The 23225-nt window shown below is 43.9% G+C and overlaps 1 protein-coding gene across 1 annotated transcript in view; it reads left to right on the top strand.

Annotated features, from left to right (window-relative positions):
- itga10 (integrin, alpha 10) overlaps positions 1-23225 on the top strand; it is a 108202-nt gene that overhangs the window by 28402 nt on the left and 56575 nt on the right. The window contains exons 3-5 of the mRNA XM_060921725.1: positions 6011-6122; positions 8794-8903; positions 9056-9144. Of these exons, the coding sequence (XP_060777708.1) occupies positions 6011-6122; positions 8794-8903; positions 9056-9144 (311 nt within the window). The remainder of the gene's footprint in view (positions 1-6010; positions 6123-8793; positions 8904-9055; positions 9145-23225) is intronic.

The raw sequence follows: 23225 nt of genomic DNA, 5'->3' as shown, positions 1-23225 counted from the left end.
GAGACTGGGAAAGAGATAAACTGTAAAATGATACTTCATTGTTTAACAGTGCTTCATATTCCAGAGGGAGATATTATTCTGCAATAATATGTCCCATATGGAGCAGAGTGTAAGGTCAGTTTACTCTGGCACTACTGGACTGGACATTTCTATTCAGAGTGACATCACAGCTGTGTTTGAATGTGGTCTCTGCAGGTATGCATTTCCACGGATGAGCATTTTTATGTAAAAGAGGAAAAATTCAAAGCTTATATGTTAATCCACATGCTTTCTGGTCTGTTTGTCTTTTTTCCCCCCTTACAGACTGAACTGAGATGTTTATTCTTTTCGCAAAACTTACCTCTCATAGTAATTGTGTATATTCGTCACAGTGAAGAGAAAGTTAAAGTGCATATCACGGGTAAATTCAGGAGCGAGATCCATGTAATTCTCCTACTTTATATTAAACTTTGGTCAAATATCTGTCACATTTGTGCATTTTGTGCAATTTTTTTACCTTGCGCAATACCAGAAAACTTCAGTTGAAATCAAGCCATTTGAGGTGAATTGGTCCGCCTCTGAAAAAACTTGCCATTTGGATTTCCCGGCAAACATTGATTTTCATGACGTCGCGTGCGGGACGCCTCCCTCTGAATCCTACGCCAGCGCTGGTTTGTTTATGAGAAAACGACCTGGTGGTTTTCTGCAAATTTCTTCAACATTATCGCGTAATTATTAAAATGGTTAACAGATGTATCGTAGGAGGGTGTAGCAACACCAATCTTGATGGGATTAGTACTCATCGTTTCCCAAAAGACTGGACAATGAGAGAGAAATGGGAGCGCTTGGTCTACACAGGCTGTGCACTGAAACCGTGCAAAGCTCGCGCAGCCTGCTGGCGCTTCCGCAGATAACGTCACGAATCTGGCTCCAGACTCGCTTGGGATTTTTCCAGATGTGTTTTGTTATTTTATTTTTTTCTGCTGTAGACAGATGGCCTTGTGCAAAATTACCCTTCTGGATGAGTGTGTAAAGGGACATGCTTACATATAAAAAAAAAATGAAGTTGGTCCAGAATATGCAGAATATGCAGGCAGAAAAGGCGCCAACTAGTTAAAAAACTTCTTTAAAGGAACAGTCCACCGTACTTCCATAATGAAATATGCTCTTATCTGAATTGAGACGAGCTGCTCCGTACCTGTCCGAGCTTTGCGCGACCTCCCAGTCAGTCAGACGCGCTGTCACTCCTGTTAGCAATGTAGCTAGGCTCAGTATGGCCAACGGTATTTTTTGGGGCTGTAGTTAGATGCGACCAAACTCTTCCGCGTTTTTCCTGTTTACATAGGTTTATATGACCAGTGACATGAAACAAGTTCAGTTACACAAATTGAAACGTAGCGATTTTCTATGCTATAGAAAGTCCGCACTATAATGACAGGCGTACTAACACCTTCTGCGCGCTTCGGCAGCGCATTGATACGGAGCTCAGATATCAATGCGCTGCCGAAGCGCGCAGAAGGTGTTAGTACGCCTGTCATTATAGTGCGGACTTTCTATAGCATAGAAAATCGCTACGTTTCAATTTGTGTAACTGAACTTGTTTCATGTCACTGGTCATATAAACCTATGTAAACAGGAAAAATGCGGAAGAGTTTGGTCGCATCTAACTACAGCCCCAAAAAATACCATTGGCCATACTGAGCCTAGCTACATTGCTAACAGAAGTGACAGCGCGTCTGACTGACTGGGAGGTCGCGCAAAGCTCGGAGAGGTACGGAGCAGCTCGTCTCAATTCAGATAAGAGCATATTTCATTATGGAAGTACGGTGGACTGTTCCTTTAAAATGCACTCGGAGTCTAAAGTTAGTGTGTTGATAGGTAAAGTGCTGCACTTTGGCAATGGTGTTGACAGTGGTTCTGTGTTTCTATATTTAGGTTTTAATACAAAAATGACAAAAGGGACACAAGGAACAAATGGGCGGCACGGTGGTGTAGTGGTTAGCACAGTCGCCTCACAGCAAGAAGGTCCGGGTTCGAGCCCAGTGGCCTGTGAGGGCCTTTCTGTGTGGAGTTTGCATGTTCTCCCCGTGTCTGTGTGGGTTTCCTCCGGGTGCTCTGATTTCCCCCACAGTCCAAAGACCTGCAGTTAGATTAATGTGGGGCGGCCTTGGGCTGAAGTGCCCTTGAGCAAGGTACCGAACCCCTGATTGCTCCCCGGGTGCTCTGGTGTGGCTGCCCACTGCTCTGGGTGTGTGTGTGTGTTCACTGCTTCAGATGGGTTAAATGCAGAGGATGAATTTCACTGTGCTTGAAGTGTGCATGTGACAAATAAAGGTTTCTTCTTCTTCTAATGTCACATTTGTTTTAAAAAGTAATCATGACCTTGACCTTTAACCCTTACATGCATAGGTCTTTCGTCAACTGTTTGTTCGTCATATCGGCACAGCATGTATCATATCTAATACTAACTTATCATAATGGTGTATCATTTTTTCTAATCTTCAATTGTCCAGTTTGGGTGAGTCTGTGCCCATGATAGTCTCTGATTCTTGTTCTTGGCTGACAGGAGTGAAACCTGATGTGGTCTTCTGCTGTTGTTGCCCATCCACTACAAGGTTTGATGTTTTGTGCATGCCAAGATACTTTTCTGCTCACCATGGTTGTAAAGAGTGATTTATATGAGTTGCTATATCCTTCCTGGCAGCTCAAACCAATCTGTCGATTTTCCTCTGACCTCTCTTATCAACAAGCCATTTCCACCCACAGAACTGTCGCCCACTCCGTATTTTTTGATTTTCACACCATTCTGTGTAAACTCTAGAGACCATGGTGTCTGAAAATCCCAGATCAGCAGTTTCTGAAATACCCAAACCAGTCCATCTGGTACCAGCGTTCATGCCACGATCAGTCACAGAGCTCAAACTTTTTCTCCATGCTGATGTTTGATATGAACATTAGCTGAAGCTCTTGACCTGTATCCACATGATTTTATGCATCGCCACATTATTGGCTGATTAGATAACTGCCTGAACGTGTACAGGTGTTCCGAATAAAGTGGGTGGTGAGTGTATATTTTCTGTTTAGAGCCATATAAAAGAACTGGTGCCGAAATGAAAAAGAAAAACAAAAGAGGCACAACAGGAAAAGTAGGCATGCACTTAAAATAAAATGGATCAAATGGACCGAAAAGTACATGCTGTGACAGTTTGGCTACTGTTAGGGATGTGGTTAGGAGTCAGGGTAATAGTGAGGTTTAGAGCAGATCGGTGAGCAGAGAGATTAATTATGCGAAGGTTAAATCCTGGTCTTTAGAAGGTGATTAGCTTAGTAATGAAAGATACTGATTGTGGGTGTGTGTGCTGCTGTAAGAGCATGTGCATGCATGTGGAGAGGTCTGTCCTACTGCTGGAACCATCCACCACCACACATAAATGCTTACAGTTGTCATGACAAAGCTCTGGAAGCAGGGGCCAAGAAAAACCCCATAGAGCCCAAGAAGAGAAGAAGGAACACACTTACTTTGCCTATCTCAAAAGTGAGTAAAGAGATAAGTTTGCTTAATAACTAGGCCATTTTTAAGTTAATGGCTTGGCAATATACACGGCTGAAGGCAGGATGGGAAGAAGACATGATAGATGATGAAAACGAGATTAAGAGAGGAGGACAGGAAGATAGTGAAACAGGGAAATGGGACATGGAGAGAGAATTGAGCTGCATTTGATGAAATAAAAAAGAATAACTAGGAACCATATAATCACAGAATGGATGCTGTTTCATCTATGGTGCTCTTATACCCATTTACTGGACCTGAATCGAAGAGAAAGGAAATTTTATAATGCAGGATCGGACGTCCTTATATACAATAAAATAAAATATAAAAATGTTGCGTTATTAACGCGTTAACTTGACTCAATTTTAACGGCGATAATTTTTTTATCGCGAGATTAACGCTCTGTGACATGATGCCACGCCCCGCACAGCCAGAGTCCTCTGCCCTCCCCCGAAGAGCCACGGTGCTCGGCTTGGGTTTCGTTTTCCCATCGGCGGCTCCAGCCCCACTTTGCAGTGGCTGTGACAAGACGTGTTATGCTCTGCAATAAAAAAAAAAAAAACATTGGTACAACCAGTGTTCGAACTATGCCGATATTTTCGGGGGGTCCCTTTTTTTTCCCTTGGGGGGGTGCTTGCGCTTGTCTCAGAGCGCGGATCTCCATCGCGCGCTCACTTCGGATATGCAAATGCTTCCCGTTACACACGATTGCTATGTCAATAAACATCATTTTGCCAATATTTTAGAGACCCCCCAACATTTCCCAAATCATGTTTTCAAGGGATCTCATGTCTGTTTCAGGGGATCTCGGATCCCCCGAGTACCCCTGTAGTTCGAACGGTGAGCAAGCCCATTCACTTTTTTATGCTGATAAGAGAATTACATGGTTTTTCATGTGACAAAAATGTGCGATTAAATTGTGATTAATCGCGAGTTAACTATGACAGTCGCGACATTAATCGCGATTAAATATTTTAATCGCTTGACAGCACTAATATATATATATATATATATATATATATATATATATATATATATATATATATACACACACACTACCGTTCAAAAGTTTGGGGTCACTTTGAAATGTCCTTATTTTTGAAAGAAAAGCACTGTTCTTTTCAATGAAGATCACTTTAAACTAATCAGAAATCCACTCTATACATTGTTAATGCGGTAAATGACTATTCTAGCTGCAAATGTCTGGTTTTTGGTGCAATATCTCCATAGGTGTATAGAGGCCCATTTCCAGCAACTCTCACTCCAGTGTTCTAATGGTACAATGTGTTTGCTCATTGCCTCAGAAGGCTAATGGATGATTAGAAAACCCTTGTACAATCATGTTAGCACAGCTGAAAACAGTTGAGCTCTTTAGAGAAGCTATAAAACTGACCTTCCTTTGAGCAGATTGAGTTTCTGGAGCATCACATTTGTGGGGTCGATTAAATGCTCAAAATGGCCAGAAAAATGTCTCGACTATATTTTCTATTCATTTTACAACTTATGGTGGGAAATAAAAGTGTGACTTTTCATGGAAAACACAAAATTGTCTGGGTGACCCCAAACTTTTGAATGGTAGTGTGTGTATATATATATATATATATATATATATATATATATATATATATATATATATATATATAAGAAATAAGTAATTCTTTATATTACACCTCTTTTTCTTCCAAAAAACAGTAAAATATCTCAAAGGAAACAGAGAGACCCTTTGAGTGGAGGGATGGCAGTATCATGTTTGAGGTTGATGGGGTTTGGGCCTCTGCCTGCCGTCTTTCTGAATCTCTGCATTTTTATGTCTGTCTCTAAGTAAACAAGCCTATGAAACCCAACCAAAGCAGAGCTCTGACCAGAGGGAATGAGTTGCCTGCATGCGTATGGGTTAAAAACACACCTCACACACAGTGCTGTGGTATACTGAATTCCCCACTGGTTGCGCTTTTGTTTTTGCAGCCACATTTTTAGATCGAATGCAATCAAGAAAGAATTCTGCTGCGTGTTTTGCTTTCCCACTTGTTTTGCTGGTTGAAGTTGTTTTAATCTACATTGACTAGTAGATTGCCCCCCCCCCAAACACACACACGTGCGCGCACACACACACACTCATGTATTAAAGGAAGGTCTGTGTATCATACAGGGAGCTACTATATTGAATAGTTACTACAGGTGACATGCATCTCTCTCTCTCTCTCTCTCTCACATGTATTAAAGGAAGGTTTGTGTCATACAGGGAGCTACTATGTTTATTTACTGCAGGTGACATGCATTTCTCTCTCTCTCTGTCTCTCTCTCTCGCTACTTGTTACCGTGTCCTGTCTCTCAGTTTCTCATTTTCCTAAAACATTTTTCGTGTCTTTTGTTGATTTATGACTCATAACAGTTGCATCTATCATTTGTTTTCCCTCCTTCGTAGAGTAATCATGCGTTTGCCCTTCATTCTGCTTGTCTTTCTCCTTATGTTTCATCCAGGACTGTGCCAATGTTTTAACATTGACGTAAACCAGCCCCACATCTTCAGTGGATCAGAGGATGCTCTATTTGGGTTCTCTGTGCTACAGCACGAAGTTGGTGGAGAGAAACTGTGAGTATTCAGTTTCACTGATTATCTCTGGTTTCAGCTTTTGTGCTAAATTAATTTATTCTTTTCGAGAAACCGGCTAGTTAGAACTTGGATGATTTGCATAATTATAATCTCTGTCAGGGGCGGCACGGTGGTGTAGTGGTTAGCGCTGTCGCCTCACAGCAAGAAGGTCCGGGTTCGAGCCCCGTGGCCGGCGAGGGCCTTTCTGTGCAGAGTTTGCATGTTCTCCCCGTGTCCGCGTGGGTTTCCTCCGGGTGCTCCGGTTTCCCCCACAGTCCAAAGACATGCAGGTTAGGTTAACTGGTGACTCTAAATTGACTGTAGGTGTGAATGTGAGTGTGAATGGTTGTCTGTGTCTATGTGTCAGCCCTGTGATGACCTGGCGACTTGTCCAGGGTGTACCCTGCCTTTCGCCCGTAGTCAGCTGGGATAGGCTCCAGCTTGCCTGCGACCCTGTAGAACAGGATAAAGCTAGTCTGGCTAACGCAACTTCAAAGCTCTACGAGCTATTGGTCTGGCCAAGATATTCAGCCCAACCGTTTCCCAGAGCCCGTGGTTGACCCGCCTCCCTGAAATGCCTCAGTTTGCTACTGGTCGAAGCCAGAAAAGGCTGTGACGAAGCTTAAACCAATCACATCACTCTTTCCTCTGACGTATGTGACGCGACGATAGGATTCTCGCTGAGCCCCATTGATTTGGCTACTAGCGGGGCTAACTGGTAAATTAAACTCTTACCGAAGCCGGTCGGTAGCAAGGCGAAAACGTCCTTCTTTTCAATAAATACCTCCAGGGCTGCTCTTTGCTCCGTTGAATGCTTTCAATACAGCATGATTCTGTAAACAATCTATGGCTTCCGGTCGCAGTTCTACTACATCACTGCCTTGAACACGCCTCTACCCAGGGCCGTTGGAGATGCTCAAAGTTGATTGGCTCCCGATTTTTCCGGAGCTTGGAAGAGCTGTAGATAGCTTGCCTGGCCAGACTAAGCTCGCAACAGGCCCTCGTGTTGCATCACGCTTAGGATGGGCGGGCCCAGGCTAGGATAAAGCAGCTACAGATAATGAAATGAGATAATCTCTGTCAGTTCATAAGTTCTTCAGTAAGGAATAAACTATGACAGGGGATGCTGTTATAGTAAAATAATCAGCGAAGGAGTTAATGTTTTGGAATGGCCAAGTCAAAGTCCTGACCTTAATCCAATCGAAATGTTGTGGAAGGACTTGAAGCGAGCAGTTCATGTGAGGAAACCCACCAACATCCCAGAGTTGAAGCTGTTCTGTACGGAGGAATGGGCTAAAATTCCTCCAAGCCGGTGTGCAGGACTGATCAACAGTTACCGGAAACGTTTATTTGCAGTTATTGCTGCACAAGGGGGTCACAGCAGATACTGAAAGCAAAGGTTCACATACTTTTGCTACTCCACAGATATGTAATATTGGATCATTTTCCTCAATAAATAAATGACCAAGTATAATATTTTTGTCTCATCTGTTTAACTGGGTTCTCTTTATCTACTTTTAGGACTTGTGTGAAAATCTGATGATGTTTTAGGTCATATTTATGCAGAAATATAGAAAATTCTAAAGGGTTCACAAACTTTCAAGCACCACTGTATCTAACAATTTCATCAAATCATGTGAAAAACAGACTTAGCTAGAAAGGTTTTGGACATTTTTAGGCAGACTGAATGCATTTAATGCTGTGTTAGTTAAACTGTCTCCTTACACATAATCTTTGCAGGCAGACAACCAAAGCGTTTCCACATTGTTTTAGTCAAAGGCTATATTTTGTCTTTTTTTGGCTGGCACTTGATGGGTTTTCCCAGACCGCCACAAATAGACTATATATATAAATACAGTGCCCTCCACAATTATTGGCACCCTTGTAAAGATTAGTAAAAAGAGTTCGAGAAAATCCACCTTTTGATGAAGTAGCTTCATCTCACACTGAAAAAATGAGAAAAATCCAACCTTTAGTTGAAATAAATTTACTCAGAGAAAAACAAATCCCTTATCGAGAAATAATTATTTTCAACAAAAACACATGTGCCACTATTATTGGCGCCCCTGCATTTAATACTTTGTACAACCTCCCTTTGCCAGTAAAACAGCACTGAGTCTTCTCCTATAATATTTTATAAGGTTGGAGAAAACAGAGCAGGACATCTGAGATGATTCCTCTTTACAGAATCTCTCCAAATCATCCAGGGTCCTCAGCCCTCTCTTGTGCACTCTCCTCTTCAGCTCATCCCACACAGGTTTTCAATGGGGTTCAGGTCAGGGGACTGAGATGGCCATAGCAGAAGCTTGATTCTGTGGTCAGTTAACCGTTTTTGTGTTGATTTGGACATGTGCTTCGGCTCATTTTTGCAAAGTTGTATACTTTGCAAAGACCATGTGCTTGTGGAGTCCTTATATGCATGCGCAGTGATTGCGCTCTAGTCAGGAACAGGTGCATGGCAGTCAGTCCTTGCAGCACATGCGGTGTGTGGTAGTCTTGGGTGCGTGCTGCATGTTCAGAGCGCAAGTGGTGACATGCTAATAATCGTGGAGGGCACTATATATAATGTATACTGTATGTACATATGTTTATGGTAAATTTTATATGAATTTATTTTGTGGGTATTTCATAGTTGGCAATGCAGTTTCCAATATTCTTGTTTGTGACACAGGATGTTGGTTGGTGCTCCATGGGATGGTCCACCCAATAACAGAAAGGGAGACATTTACAAATGCATGGTGGGAGAGGAACAGAATTCCAACTGCTCAAAAGTGTATCTAGGTGAGAAAATGACAAACGAATCAGCATTCATATACAGGCAATTCACACAATGAGGAATCTCCTAGAGATACATCTAATACCTGGAGTACATCACAGCTTATAACTTTTGTTCTTAATTTTTTTTTTTGTTTGTTTTGTGTGTGTGTGTGTAGCTGACAGTGCATTTCAGAATGTGTCACGGAATCTGAAAAACTCTCACTTGGGCATGACGCTCACCCCAGATGAACCCAATGGATTTTTGGTAAGACTGATGACAAATGGGGTGAATTAATTGTGTAATGCACCTGAATGATATGGATGAAACAGACTTTCATTACATCCTGAAAAACCTAGAAGTTGCTTTGAATGTAAGGTTTTATATTTATTTATTTTTAAATTAAGTATTGTTAATGACTAGCTGAAATGCTTACAGTGCCTGGTACAGTGGATATAAAGTGTACACACCCAGTTAAAATGATAAATTTTTCTAATGTTAAAAAAAATGAGACCACGATAAATAATTTCAAAACTTTTCCCACTTTAATGTGACCTATAACCTGTACAATTCAATTGAAAAAAAATCTGTTAGGGGGGAAAACATAAAATATAAAAAAACGTACAATAAGCTGGTCACACAAGTGTGCACACCCTTAAACTAATACTTTGCTGAAGCACCTTTTGATTTAATTACAGCATTCAGTCTTTTTGGGTCGGAATCTACCAGCCTGCTGCATCTAGACTTGGTAATATTTGCCCACTCTTCCTTGCAAAAGCACTCCAAATCTGTCAGATTGCGAGAGCATCTCTTGTGCACAGCCCTCTTCAGGTCACCCCACAGATTTTCAACTGGATTTAGGTCTGGGCTCTGGCTGGGCCATTCCAAAACTTTTTTGAGGTCACTGTCATGCTGAAAGATGAAATTCCTCTTCATCTTCATCTTTCTAGCAGACACCTGAAGATTTTGGGCCAAAATTGACTGGTATTTAGAACTGTTTATGATTCCCTCCACCTTGACTAAAGCCCCTGTTACAGCTGAAGAAAAACAACCCCAAACCATGATGCTGCCACCACCATGCTTCACCGTGGGTATGGTGTTCTTTTGGTGATGTGCAGTGTTGTTTTTGTGTCAAACATACCTTTTGGAATTGTGGCCAAAAAGTTCAACCTTGGTTTCATCAGACCATAACATATTTTCCCACATGCTTTTGGGAGAGTTGATGTATTATTATTATTATTATTTTTTGCAATATTTAGCCAGGCCTGGATGTTTTTCTTTGACCCTACCTCATAGTCCAGACATATGGAGAATACGGGAGATTGTTGTCACATGTAGTACACAACCAGTACTTGCCAGAAATCCCTGCAGCTCCTTCAGTGTTGCTGTAGGCCTCTCGGCAGCCTCCCTGACCAGTTTTCATCTTGTCGTTTCATCAATTTTGGAGGGACGTCCAGTTCTCGGTAATGTCACTGTTGTCCCATATTTTCTCCACTTCTTGATGACTGTCTTCACTGTGCGCTATGGTATATCTCATGCCAACGAAATTGTTTTTGTCCCCTTCTCCTGACTGATACCTTTCAACAATGAGATCCCTGTGATGCTTTGTAAGCTCTCTGTGAACCCTGGCTTTTGCTGGAGGATGCAACTGAGTAAACGTCTGAACTTTATTTGGGGTGAATCAGAGTCGTTTTAATTGACGGTAGGTGTGAACCCAAAAGACTGAACGCTGTAATTAAATCAAAAGGTGCTTCAACAAAGTATTAGTTTAAGGGTGTGCACACTTATGCAACCAGCTTATTGTACGTTTTTTTTTATTTTTTATGTTTCCCCCCTAACAGATTTGTTTGCTTTTCAATTGAATTGTACAGGTTATAGGTCACATTAAAGGTGGGAAAAGTTTTGAAATTATTTATCATGGTCTCATTTTTTTACATCAGAAAACCGTATCATTTTAACGGGATGTGTATGCTTTTTATATCCGCTGTATATCCAGGCGACCTGACATCTAAATATGCCTGTTTTGCGTCCAAGATCAGATGAGATTTGCTGTTCTTCGAGTGGTCCGGTCATAAGCCAGATCTGGCCAGAAAAAAGGGCCGATATATTGTGTGAATAAGCTGTTGAAAACTTTTAGATGTTGCCCTTATTTTGATTTATTATTATTTAGTTATTTTGCTTGCTTCAGAATTGAAGGCTCTCTTTTCACACCATATGTATTTGTGTTTTAAGCTTTTTTTCATTGTATTATTTATAGCTTAGATTTAGATTAGGCTAGCTCATGCTGTCATGTATGTCAGAACTTTAAAAGAACACTTTACATATTTTTGCATATGTTTCTAAATGTGGGCGGCACGGTGGTGTAGTGGTTAGCGCTGTCGCCTCACAGCAAGAAGGTCCTGGGTTCGAGCCCCGGGGCCGGCGAGGGCCCTTCTGTGTGGAGTTTGCATGTTCTCCCCGTGTCCGCGTGGGTTTCCTCCGGGTGCTCCGGTTTCCCCCACAGTCCAAAGACATGCAGGTTAGGTTAACTGGTGACTCTAAATTGACCGTAGGTGTGAATGTGAATGGTTGTCTGTGTCTATGTGTCAGCCCTGTGATGACCTGGCGACTTGTCCAGGGTGTACCCCGCCTTTCGCCCGTAGTCAGCTGGGATAGGCTCCAGCTTGCCTGCGACCCTGTAGAACAGGATAAAGCAGCTACAGATAATGAGATGAGATGAGATTTTGGGCGAATAGTACCAACTACGTTGCAAAAAACTGTTGGAACATACAGGTTTGGTCAAAATTTCTGCAGGAGAAGGCAGGAATGGTATTTAAAAAAAAAAACCCAGAGCATTCCTCATGTTGATGCCCAGTTAATGTTATATGATTACTAGCAACACTCTTATACCTTCTTACTTTATCTATATGTAGATCATCGTTCATGCAGAATTGGGGTGCCGAAAATAATTGGTACAGAACCTAAAGCCTATGCATATATGAAGTATTATATTGCATTATTAATCGCTATTTAGTAAAGCCACTGTATTAAAACACAGCAGTAGAATCTTTATAGACACAGACTGATGCTGACAGTGTCAACTCCATTCTGGTTCAGATGCTTCAGGGTCCCAGGGTTAATCCTTAACTCAGGTCTTCTATGCATGTTCTCCCTGTGTCCTATGTGGGTTTCCTTGTCCCAAAAACGTCGGTAGGTGAATTAGCTACAGTATCCAGGGTGTACCCCCACCCCATGCCCAGTGTTCCTGGGGTAGACTCCAGATCCACCATGACCCTGAGCAGGAAAAAGTGCTCACTGAAAGTCAGTAAAACATTGAAAAGTTAATATTTTGGAAACAATAAAACTAGTTTTTAGCTCTCTCTATAATTGATATTTGTATTCAGTTATATTTCTGATCCAAAAGATGGTTAATAATGTTTGCCATTTGGGGGTTTCTGTAGTAAATCTGCCTCCGAGTTCATGTGCACCTTTGACAGCAGAGCGATAATAACTAGAAAGTGGCTTTAGCTCCAGTATCCGGTGTGGTATTTCCCTGACGTGGGTGGAATACTGAAGACAGGAGATGATGTTCACACACAACTTTTATTTTCTTTACTTTGCTTTTCAGCTTTACTTGGTGCACACAAACACACACACACACACACACACACACGTGTTCTCATTGGGAGCACCTCCCTCTCGTCGCTCTCTCCCTCCTTTTCTACCTTCTGTCTTCACTGCAAAACACACAAACAACATTAATCGACAACAGGTGTATTGTCTTTGCCAATCACCTTCCCTGACCCCACCCTCCATTCACAAACCGCCGCTTGGGCACGCCCCCACTGCCACACCGGATAATAGACCGACTGGGGTTGATAACATATCGGGACAGTCAGGCGGATGGGTGATTGATGGATTAATAAGTAGGTACTCTGCATATGCTTGGGTGACCAGGAAAAGCAGATTAAAAGTGGCATAGTGGGACAGACGAAGTGTCCAATGAAGTACTCAGTTTACTGAACCTGTTGGTGCCATTCATGCTTTAATTCCCCTCCTGACTGCAACATCTCTGTTACTGCACTGATGTATTTCGTTTTCTTTTTATATAAGCTGACCAGGTTCAAGTTAACTCAGGCTAAAGTGAACATCACACCGCTCATGCTGAGCAAGGAAACAGGCAGAGGCAGATGTTAGACAGGCTTACGACACAGCGGAAACCTTACCTAACCCCAGACAGAAAAGGTGTATTTACATAATTACACAGTCTCTCTCTCTCTCTCTCTCTCTCTCTCTCTCTCTCTCTCTCCACTCAGTCAAACACAGGCTTCTGTGTAGAGCAGAACATAGCAACTCATCTCAGTCCAGTAATGGAGCTGTTCCACTGAGGGTTTGGTGGAAATGCTGCCAATACATGTGTGTAACCAAGAAATAGTTGTATGGCGTATGAATAATTCACTCAGGGAGAAGGGAAACGTTTGCTTAGGGAAGTGAGTAAGAGTGTGTACATGTTGCAGGTTAAACTTGTATTCAACCTAGGTAGAATTGGTGAATCACATTTTACCTAGGTAAAATATGTATTCCACCTAGGTTCAACCGTCTGAAAAGGGATTTTTTTTTTATGGGGTGTCATTAAAAAAAAAGGGTTTTTTGTTTGTTTGTTTGTTTGTTTGTTTGTTTGTTTGTTTGTTTGGGGTTTTTTTGGGGGGGAGGTTGAAATAATTAAAAAAATATAGAAATAAAAAAAGAAGAAAATGGAAATTGTCATCTTCTCTCACATGCTCGCTCGCTCTCTCCTCTTTCTATCCACTAACCTCCCCTCTCTGGTCCTCATCACCTGGACTCCCTTCCCTTTTTGTCATACCTTCTCAACTACCTCTCTACAAACGACAATGAAATAAAGAATTTTTATTGTACTCACACCTTCCAGATCTGTAGTCCACAGTGTTTACCACTACGCTACACAGGTAAACATTGCAAATTCTCCCGTACTTCTTTGTATTATTACTAACATTTGGTTCCAGATTCGCCTCAGCCAATATCTTTAGAGGGTACCAGGCTCCACTCTACTGTTACTATTTTGCCTATGCGTTATATAAGCAAACAAGCAATTAGTCAGTAATATAAAACTCCAAATTATGGGAGCACATTTGTCATTAGAATTATGTCCAGTACCAAAAATAAACTACACTTGAGACCACAAAGAATGCTTCTTTTATTGAACTTTCAATGATGATGTTCAGTACTAACCCCTAACCCCAACACAAAGCTACAATGTCACCCAAACCCAAAGAAAACCCTTACCCAAACCCTCAAATAAAACTTGCCCAAACCCTAACAAAAAGCTAACTGTCTCAAAACATACAAAAATTATAAATTTAACCTAGATTGAATGCTGTCTATATATTTAACCTGGGTAAAATGTGGTTCACCAATTCAACCTAGGTTGAATACAGGTTTAACCTGAGAATGGATTTTACCTGCAATATATATGTGTGTCTGAGAGAGAGAGAGAGAGAGTGCTTATGCGTAGCATCTTATATATAAAAGTATAATAAACTTGATCTTTCTAAGTGTTACCAACTTAAGTAAGCCAAGTTAGTCTGACTTAACTGAACAGTTGTGTTTACTCAGTAGAATCTAGGAAACCGATTGCACTAAAAAAAAATCAAGTAAGCAGAACAAAGAATGATAAGTTTGCAGGCTTATTTTATTATTGGAACAAAATGTAATTCTGTGCATCTTAAGCCAAGGCCACTGTTTGTGGAAACAAATGAAATGACACAATAAAAACAAATATGTAAGCCTTGTAAAATAATCTTTTATATGCAAATCTTTCTAAACAAATGTAGAAACATCTTATTCTCTGACATTACTTAAGACTTCAACAAGGTTTCTTTTATCACAATACCAATATTCAATTAAGCTTCAGCCAGCTTTCAAGTTAAATGAAACACAAACAATGCATATGGTTTGAACTGTAATAAACAAAACAAAATGCAAAAATAGGTGGATTTATACAGGCAATCTGGGTATTTGAATTTCCCAAAGCTCCACAGCCACTAACAACTTGCAGTAGAAGTATCCCTTAAGATTTTGCGGTCACTATCCAGTATTTAAAACTGGGTGTATTAATGCTGGTATGGTCGGAGTTATCTAGAACGCAAGATAATTTAAGCAACTCCAACCAATTCAACAAATAATTTCAAATGTATATGTAGAATGACCCTGATGTGGGTGGAGCACAGAAGCACGGCAGGCAGTTGGTTGCGACTTAATTATTTTCTTTATTGCTGCTTTTCAGCACACAACTCAGACTCTCTCTCACAGACACGCACATACATACACAGGCTACTAGCAAGCCCTCGGCCCCGACCTCCCCTTCTCACTCTCCTTTTATAGGGCGCGGTCACTGGAGGAGACACAAACACACATTAATTGACAACAGGTGTAGTGACACGACCACTCACCTTCCCTGACTCCACCCTCCATTCACAGACTGACGCTCGGCCACACCCCCGCTGCCACATACCCCCACCTTGAAGCTGACTCCCCCCCCGACGGGACAGGAAGTCCGCCACCACCATCTGCGCCCCCGGCCTGTGGACCACCTCGAATTTAAATGGCTGGAGTGCAAGATACCAACGGGTGATCCACACATTGGCATCCTTCATGCGGTGGAGCCACTGGAGGGGCGCGTGGTCCGAACAGAGGGTGAAAGGGCATCCCAGCAGGTAGTACCGGAGGGTGAGGACCGCCCACTTGATGGCTAGGCACTCTTTCTCTATCATGCTGTACCTGCCTTCCCGCATCGACAGCTTCCGACTAATGTACAGCATGGGACACTCCTCCCTCTCCACCTTCTGGGACAGAACGGCCCCCAGCCCTCTGTCCGACACGTTTGTCTGTAAAATAAAGGGGAGAGAAAAGTCAGGGGAGTGCAGCCTTTACCCTAGAGAAAGCCTGTTGGCATTGCTCCGTCCACTGGACCAGATCTAGTGTTCCCTTTTTAGTGAGATCCATCAGCGGGCTGGTGACGTACAAATAATTAGGTATGAACCTACGATAGTAGCCAGCCAACCCCAGGAACTGTCTCACCCCCTTTTTGGTCTTGGGCCTCGGGCAGGCCGCAATCGCTGCTGTCTTATTAATTTGGGGACGCACCTGCCCATGGCCTAAGTGGAAACCCAGATACCGTACTTCCACCCGCCCAATCTCACACTTCTTCGGGTTGGCTGTGAGACCCGCTCGCCTCAGCGACCTAAGGACGGGTATGCGTCAAATTTAGACATCGCATTGACTTTCCTATAGTCCACACAGAACCGGACCGACCCATTGGTCTTGGGGACCAGGACCACTGAGCTGCTGCAGTCACTGTGGGACTCCTTGATTATGCCCATTTCGAGCATGGCTTCAAGTTCATCCCGGACCACCTTTTTTTTGTGTTCAGGCAGGCGGTAAGGGTGGCTGCACACTACCACCCCCGGGGGCATCTCAATGTGGTCTTCTATGAGGTGGGTGTGGCCGGGCAGGGGTGAAAACACGTTGGAAAATTCTTTCTGCAACTGGGCTACCTCCGTGAGTTGGGTCGGGGAGAGGTGGTCTCCACAGGGGACCGAAGTGGTGGGCAATGTCAATTTTCTTTTTTGAACCTCCGGCCCCAGCTCCGCCTTCTCCGGAATTACTGACACCAATGCCACGGGGACCTCCTCATTCCAACGTTTTAATTGATTGAGGTGGTAAATTTGCAATGCCCCACCCCTGTCCGTTTGCCTCACCTCATAGTCGACATCCCCGACTCGCCATGTGACCTCGAAGGGCCCTTGCCACTTGGCGACCAATTTGGAGCTTGACGTGGGCAGTAATACGAGTATTTTGTCTCCCGGTGTGAACTCCCTAAGGTGCATGCCCCTGTGGTACAGTCGGACTTGACGTTCTTGCACCTGCCGCAAATTCTCCTGGGTTAAGTGCATGAGTGTGTGGAGTTTGGCGTGCAGGTCGAGAATGTATTGAATTTCGTTCTTACTAGGTGAAAGTCCCTCCTCCCAATTTTCAAGTAGCACGTCCAAAATGCCACGCGGCTTACACCCATATAATAATTCAAACGGTGAAAACCCTGTGGAGGCTTGCGGGACCTCTCATAGTGCAAATAACAGGGGCTCGAGCCAATTATACGCATCTTCACCTACAAACTTCCGAATTATATTTTTGAGAGTTCGATTAAACCGTTCTACTAAGCCATCCGTTTGTGGGTGATAGACACTGGTGCAGATAGGTTTAATCCCCAGTAACCCATACAGCTCGCTCAGTGTGCGTGACATGAATGTAGTGCCTTGGTCTGTCAGGATTTCTTTCGGAATCCCAACCCGAAGCGGAAGAGCACTTCTGCAATACTGTGTGCTGAGATATTGCGAAGAGGCACTGCTTCCGGGTATCACGTTGCATAGTCCACCAGAACTAAAATAAAGCGATATCCCCATGCTGACTGATCTAATGGCCCGACGAGATCCATTCCAATTCTTTCAAAAGGGGTCTCGATTAAAGGGAGAGGGTGCAAAGGCACTTTTGGAGTGGCCGCGGGATTTACTAATTGGCATTTGCGGCACGCCGCACACCACCGATGGACATCCCCGCGAATCCCTGACCAATAGAACTGGGCCATTATTCGGGCTAGTGTTTTATCCTGACCTAAGTGTCCAGCCATGAGATTAAAGTGAACCCGGCGGCTCTTTGGAATTAATAACTGCGTTATCTTTTCACCAGTTTGAGTGTCCTGCATCACTCGGTATAACCTATCCTTAATAATAGCAAAGTAGGGGAAGGCCGGCATTGCATTTGGCTGGAGAATTTGACCATCGATTACTCTCACTTGGTCAAATGCATGCAACAGAGTCCCGTCTTGCGACTGCTGTAACAGGAAATCCCCAAGGGAATCCCCGAGAGAGCGAGGAGGGATGGGGCGCTCCTCACTCCGCATACCACCCTGACGTGGTGCTGACGTAGACGGCTCTGTGACAGCTTCTCCTGCCAATGCTACTCCGGGGCTTTCCCCAGACGGATTACTGAAGGACCCACTCCTCACTATATGCGTCATTAACTCCTTAAAACCCGGCCAATCAGTCCCCAAAATCAGCGATGGTTAACCGCTGCCTTTACACTATGCTTTTCCCCTTGAAATAGAATGTGGATGGACACCAAATAGTAGTCGTGAACATCCCCGTGCACACACAACACCTTCACCACTCGTGCTCTCTCCAATGCCTCACCTTGCACTAGGCTTTGGTGGATTGAGGTCTGGTTACAGCCGGAATCCACCAAAGCCTGGTACGTATCCCCTTGGATACTTACTGGTATACGATACGCTCCAGCCTGATCGAGGGAGGTTTCTGGCGCATTGGGGACCCGGACCACCACGCCCACCTCCATCGCGGAGCACTGATGTTGGAGATGTCCTGGCTCCCCGCAGCGCCAGTACACTGGCCCAGGCTCTCCATCTGCACCGGTGTTACGGGCATCACTCACCTGGGGGGAGGAGACACAGACAAGGAAGGGGAAAACGGGAGGACACCACGGGTGCGCTGGGCCGGCTGGGGGGGAGCCGGCCCCCGCCTCTGTGGTGGGGGAATGGGGCAAGGACGGGAAGCAGAGGGAGAGAGAGAGAAGAGAGAGGAGAAGAGGAGACACGCCTTCCTGCCGTCGGAACTGCCACCATGTGGTCCTCTGCCAGCTCGATAGATTGGTCCAGCGATGCCGGGCGATGACACTGGACCCACTCCGCAGTTCCTTCCGGAAGTCGCGTGACGAATTGCTCCAATGTCACCAGGTTGATCACTCCCTCGGCGTTGCGGTCATCTGCCCTCAGCCACCGCCGGCAGGTGTCCAGGAGTTGTTGCCCGAACGCAAATAGTCGGCCGATCTCCTCCAAACACAGCGACCGGAAGTGCTGCTATTGCTGCTCCGGGGAGGATGGCTCCGCTGGAGGATGGCTCGTCGGAGGTCCGCATACATGAGCCGGCTGTCAGCGGGGAGCTGCAGCGCTGCCAGTTGCGCCTCACCTGTCAGCAGGGGGAGGAGGCGAGCAGCGCGCTGGTCAACCGGCCAACCCCATGCCTCCACTGCTTGCTCAAAGAGCACGAGGAAGGCTTCCGGATCGTCGTGCGGACCTGTCTTTGTTAGGGTGAGGTGGGGAGGGTCCGTTCCAGTGGCGGTCATGGGCCCCGCCGACGCTAGCAGGTGCCGGAATGCCTGACGGTCTTCTTGTTGGGCCAGCACCAAGGCTTTGAACCATTGTTCTTGCTCCTTCCGGAGGGAGACCAGCGCTTCGTGCTGGTTCTGCTGGGCTGTGGCGAGGGCATAGATCAAGTCCTTGAACGGCGAGGATTCCATGAGGCTGTTCCCTTCTGCACTCTCCTGGGTTTTGGCACCACTGTAGAAAGACTCTGATGTGAGTGGAGCACAGAAACACGGCAGGCGGTTGTCTCATCTCATTATCTCTAGCCGCTTTATCCTGTTCTACAGGGTCGCAGGCAAGCTGGAGCCTATCGCAGCTGACTATGGGCGAAAGGTGGGGTACACCCTGGACAAGTCGCCAGGTCATCACAGGGCTGACACATAGACACAGACAACCATTCACATTCACACCTACGGTCAATTTAGAGTCACCAGTTAACCTAACCTGCATGTCTTTGGACTGTGGGGGAAACTGGGGCACCCAGAGGAAACCCATGTGGACACAGGGAGAACATGCAAACTCCGCACAGAAAGGCCCTCGCCGGCCACGGGGCTCGAACCCAGACCTTCTTGCTATGAGGCGACAGTGCTAACCACTACACCACCGTGCCGCCTGGCAGGCGGTTGTTTGCGACTTAATTATTTTCTTTATTGCTGCTTTTCAGCACACAACTCAGACTCTCTCTCACAGCCACATACACACACAGGCTATGAGCAAGCCCTCAGTGCCGACCTCCCCTTCTCACTCTCCTTTTATAGGGCGCGGTCACTGGAGGAGACACACAAACACATGTTAATTGACAACAGGTGTAGTGACACGCCCACTCACCTTCTCTGACTCCGCCCTCCATTCACAGACTGATGCTTGGCCACGCCCCTGCTGCCACAGTATATTTTTCACAAAGACAGAAAAGTGGTGCATCTAGTACAACTTAACTGGTAGTTAAGGCTCACTCAGTATTTAGAGTCATTCTCCATGCCAAAACAAAGACACAAAGGCTATCTCCTAACAACCCATGGCCATAATATAACACTAGTACTATCCAGTTACCCAGGAAAACTGTTGTTTAGTTCACTGTTGTAATATGAAAGTGGAAGTAAACTTTCCATGAGAAAAGACATCCTCTCACTTTTTTCTATTTTCATGTTGACTGCCATCAAATCTTTCTGTAACATCTATAACATTTAGGGGTGGTGTGTCCCAAGATTTTAAAACAAATATTTGGATAAGTACACAAAGAGGTTCTTTGCAATCATCTGACTCATTCCCTGACTTCTCAAAATGACTCTGCTCTATTTTCAAAAGACTGTTAATGCCACTTCAATCAAGCTTTTATTTACTAAACTTCACAAATTAGTTTGGATTAATCAAGATGGAATTAAACCTCCATCCAATATCCCACAGACTGGGACACTATAGAAACTTCAGTATAACAAGTAACCAAAATCATCCATCTGTGACTGACTGTAACTTACTAAGAACACAGGGGCAGAAGTCATTCAGTTTAACTAATCACACTGTGTGTTTTTGAAACATCACAGCATATTTGTATTAGTGTACATCATCGGCCAGTTTGAGTATGCTTTTTTTGTTTTCTTTGAATGACTCTTCCCGTGGTTTTCTGTGTCACTGTATCCATGCATGGTTGGACGTTGAATGGCTCTTGCTGTGGTCAGGGCTATAAGAAGATTGGAATACGACTCTAGATCTTTGTAATGATAGGCCTTGCAAAAGCCATAGCACCTTTTGCTCTTTCTCGGTCTCTATTTTTTCTCCATCCTTTGCTACCTCTTTCTTTTTTTCAGCCACTCTCTTCATCGCTCTGTCTCATTCTTCCTCCCGTCATCATTTTCAAGTATGTGGTGTTCACAATAACAGGGAGTGAGTGGGCAAGATGGTTTTCTCTGTCCCCGAGCTACCCCCCTCCCTGACCCACAACCACACTTGTTTCTTTCATCTCTATGTTTTCCCTCTTTTATCTTAATGCCTGTCTTTCTTTCCTGCTCTGGTCTTCTTTGGTTTTTCAGTAAAATAAATGGCGTGCTTTCACGACATAAATATATTTGTGTGTTATTTTCTTTCTTTTTCTCTATTCCAAACTATTTAATTGCTGCATTGGAGTGTGGCTTCCAACTCTGCTAAAGCATTTATGACGAAGACCAACAATTGTCTCCATCCAGTCTCTTTTTCCGTTTATTCTTTATCCTCAGACAATTGTCTCCATCTTCTCTTTGTTCCCAATGCTTATTATTCCTTTTCCATGTGACCTATTCCTCCCTTATCTTTTTGTCCTTACCTCCCTCTTTTTCTCTTGTTCACTCCATTGGTCTTTATGGAAAATAGCATTCGCTCTGACTGTATAACACCAAACTGCCCTCGGTCATAAATAAGCTCAGACACCAGAGACCATTCATGCAGGGAATGTAGCTCAAATATTCAAATGATATCTTCCAAACAATTACATATTCACTGATTTAAAATAGGAGATACTGTGACTGGTATTTTCTGCAGGTTTATTGGTTTTATGGCATAAAGAAGTGCTATGTAAAAAAGTAAGACATCTGCTAGAGAAGCACTATATGCAGCACAATGCTGTAGTATTGCACTGGTGTGCGTGTGTGTAGCCCCTTTTATAAAATGTCCAAATGCAGAATGGGGTTCTGTGTTGTTCTGCCTCTGAGCCAGAACAATTGGTAGTAACAGAGTCAGAATCCACGTCTGCATAAAAGGTCCAGCTGGCATGGCGGGACAGAAGGTGTGATGTTTTTGACATTGACATTCTTCTTTCTGAGACCAGCACAAATCCAAATATCTCCGTCTACAGCATCTGAGGTCCACTCGGCTTTCTGCCTCAAATTACCTCCTACTTCTCTTCACTTTCTTCTCAACATATTTCTGATCACACAAACACATTACTTGCACGAGTCCCTCCATTCGTCTCTTCCTCGTTACCTTTCACTCTGATTCTCTCTCTCTCTCTCTCTCTCTCTCTCTCTCTCTCTCTCTTCATTTGTGAACATAGTTTTCTGTAACACCTTTTTTTTTTCCTGAAATGCCAACTCGGCTAAAGAACACAAACACGTTATAGCCTATATATTGGCTTTTGAGAAATTATTTAATGGAAGTGATTACACGGTGCATATGATGCTCAGCAACTTTGCTTGTGTTTAAAGAATGGTGTCAATGTGCTCGGCTAACAAAAGCACCTCAACACTCAGTTCACCCACTGTTTTTTTTTTTTTAGTAATGGCGGTATGCTTGGGGTATTTATATTCTGACACGCAGATATGTCACCCTAGACACTGATGCTCCATTGTGACACGTCACACCTCTGGTTGCAGAACATGGCTTGCATTGTAAAAACACATGTTGACACGGTCATGCTGAGTTTATTTGGTTCAGTGTAAACAACCGAAGGTGGAATATTAATCTGTCGTCTTAATGCCAATATTGCAGAATATTTGTGTAAAAAGGGCTGGTGTGTGTGTGTATACTGGTACTTGTTACATATTGAGGACCATAACGCGGTTTTTACCAACAGGGTTAGGACATTTTTGGGAAGTGAGGATGTTTTGGCAGGTCCTCACTTCTTCAAAAGGCTGTTTAAAGGTTAAAGTGCATATCCTGGACCAATTTCGTTTTTTTTTTATATGGAAGTATGTCCCTTTACACACTCATCCAGAAGGGTAATTTTGCACAAGGCCATCTGTCTACAGCAGAAAAAAATAAAATAACAAAATGCGTCTGGAAAAATCCCAAGGGAGTCTGGAGCCAGATTCGTGACGTCATCTGCGGAAGCGCCAGCAGGCTGCGCAAGCTTTGCACGGTTTCAGTGCACAACCTGTGTAGACCAAGCGCTCCCATTTCTCTCTCATTGTCCGGTCTTTTGGAAAATGATGAGTACTAATCCCATCAAGATTGGTGTTGCTACACCCTCCTACGCTACATCTGTTAACCATTTTAATAATTACGCGATAATGTTGAAGCAATTTGCAGAAAACCACCAGGTCGTTTTCTCATAAACAAACCAGCGCTGACGTAGGATTCAGAGGGAGGCGTCCTGCACGCGACGTCACGAAAATCAATGTTTGCCGGGAAATCCAAATGCCAAGTTTTTTCAGAGGCGGACCAATTCACC

Source organism: Neoarius graeffei, chromosome 5 (assembly GCF_027579695.1).
Source record: "Neoarius graeffei isolate fNeoGra1 chromosome 5, fNeoGra1.pri, whole genome shotgun sequence".
NCBI lineage: Eukaryota > Metazoa > Chordata > Actinopteri > Siluriformes > Ariidae > Neoarius > Neoarius graeffei.
This window is presented reverse-complemented; position numbering and strand designations above follow the sequence as displayed.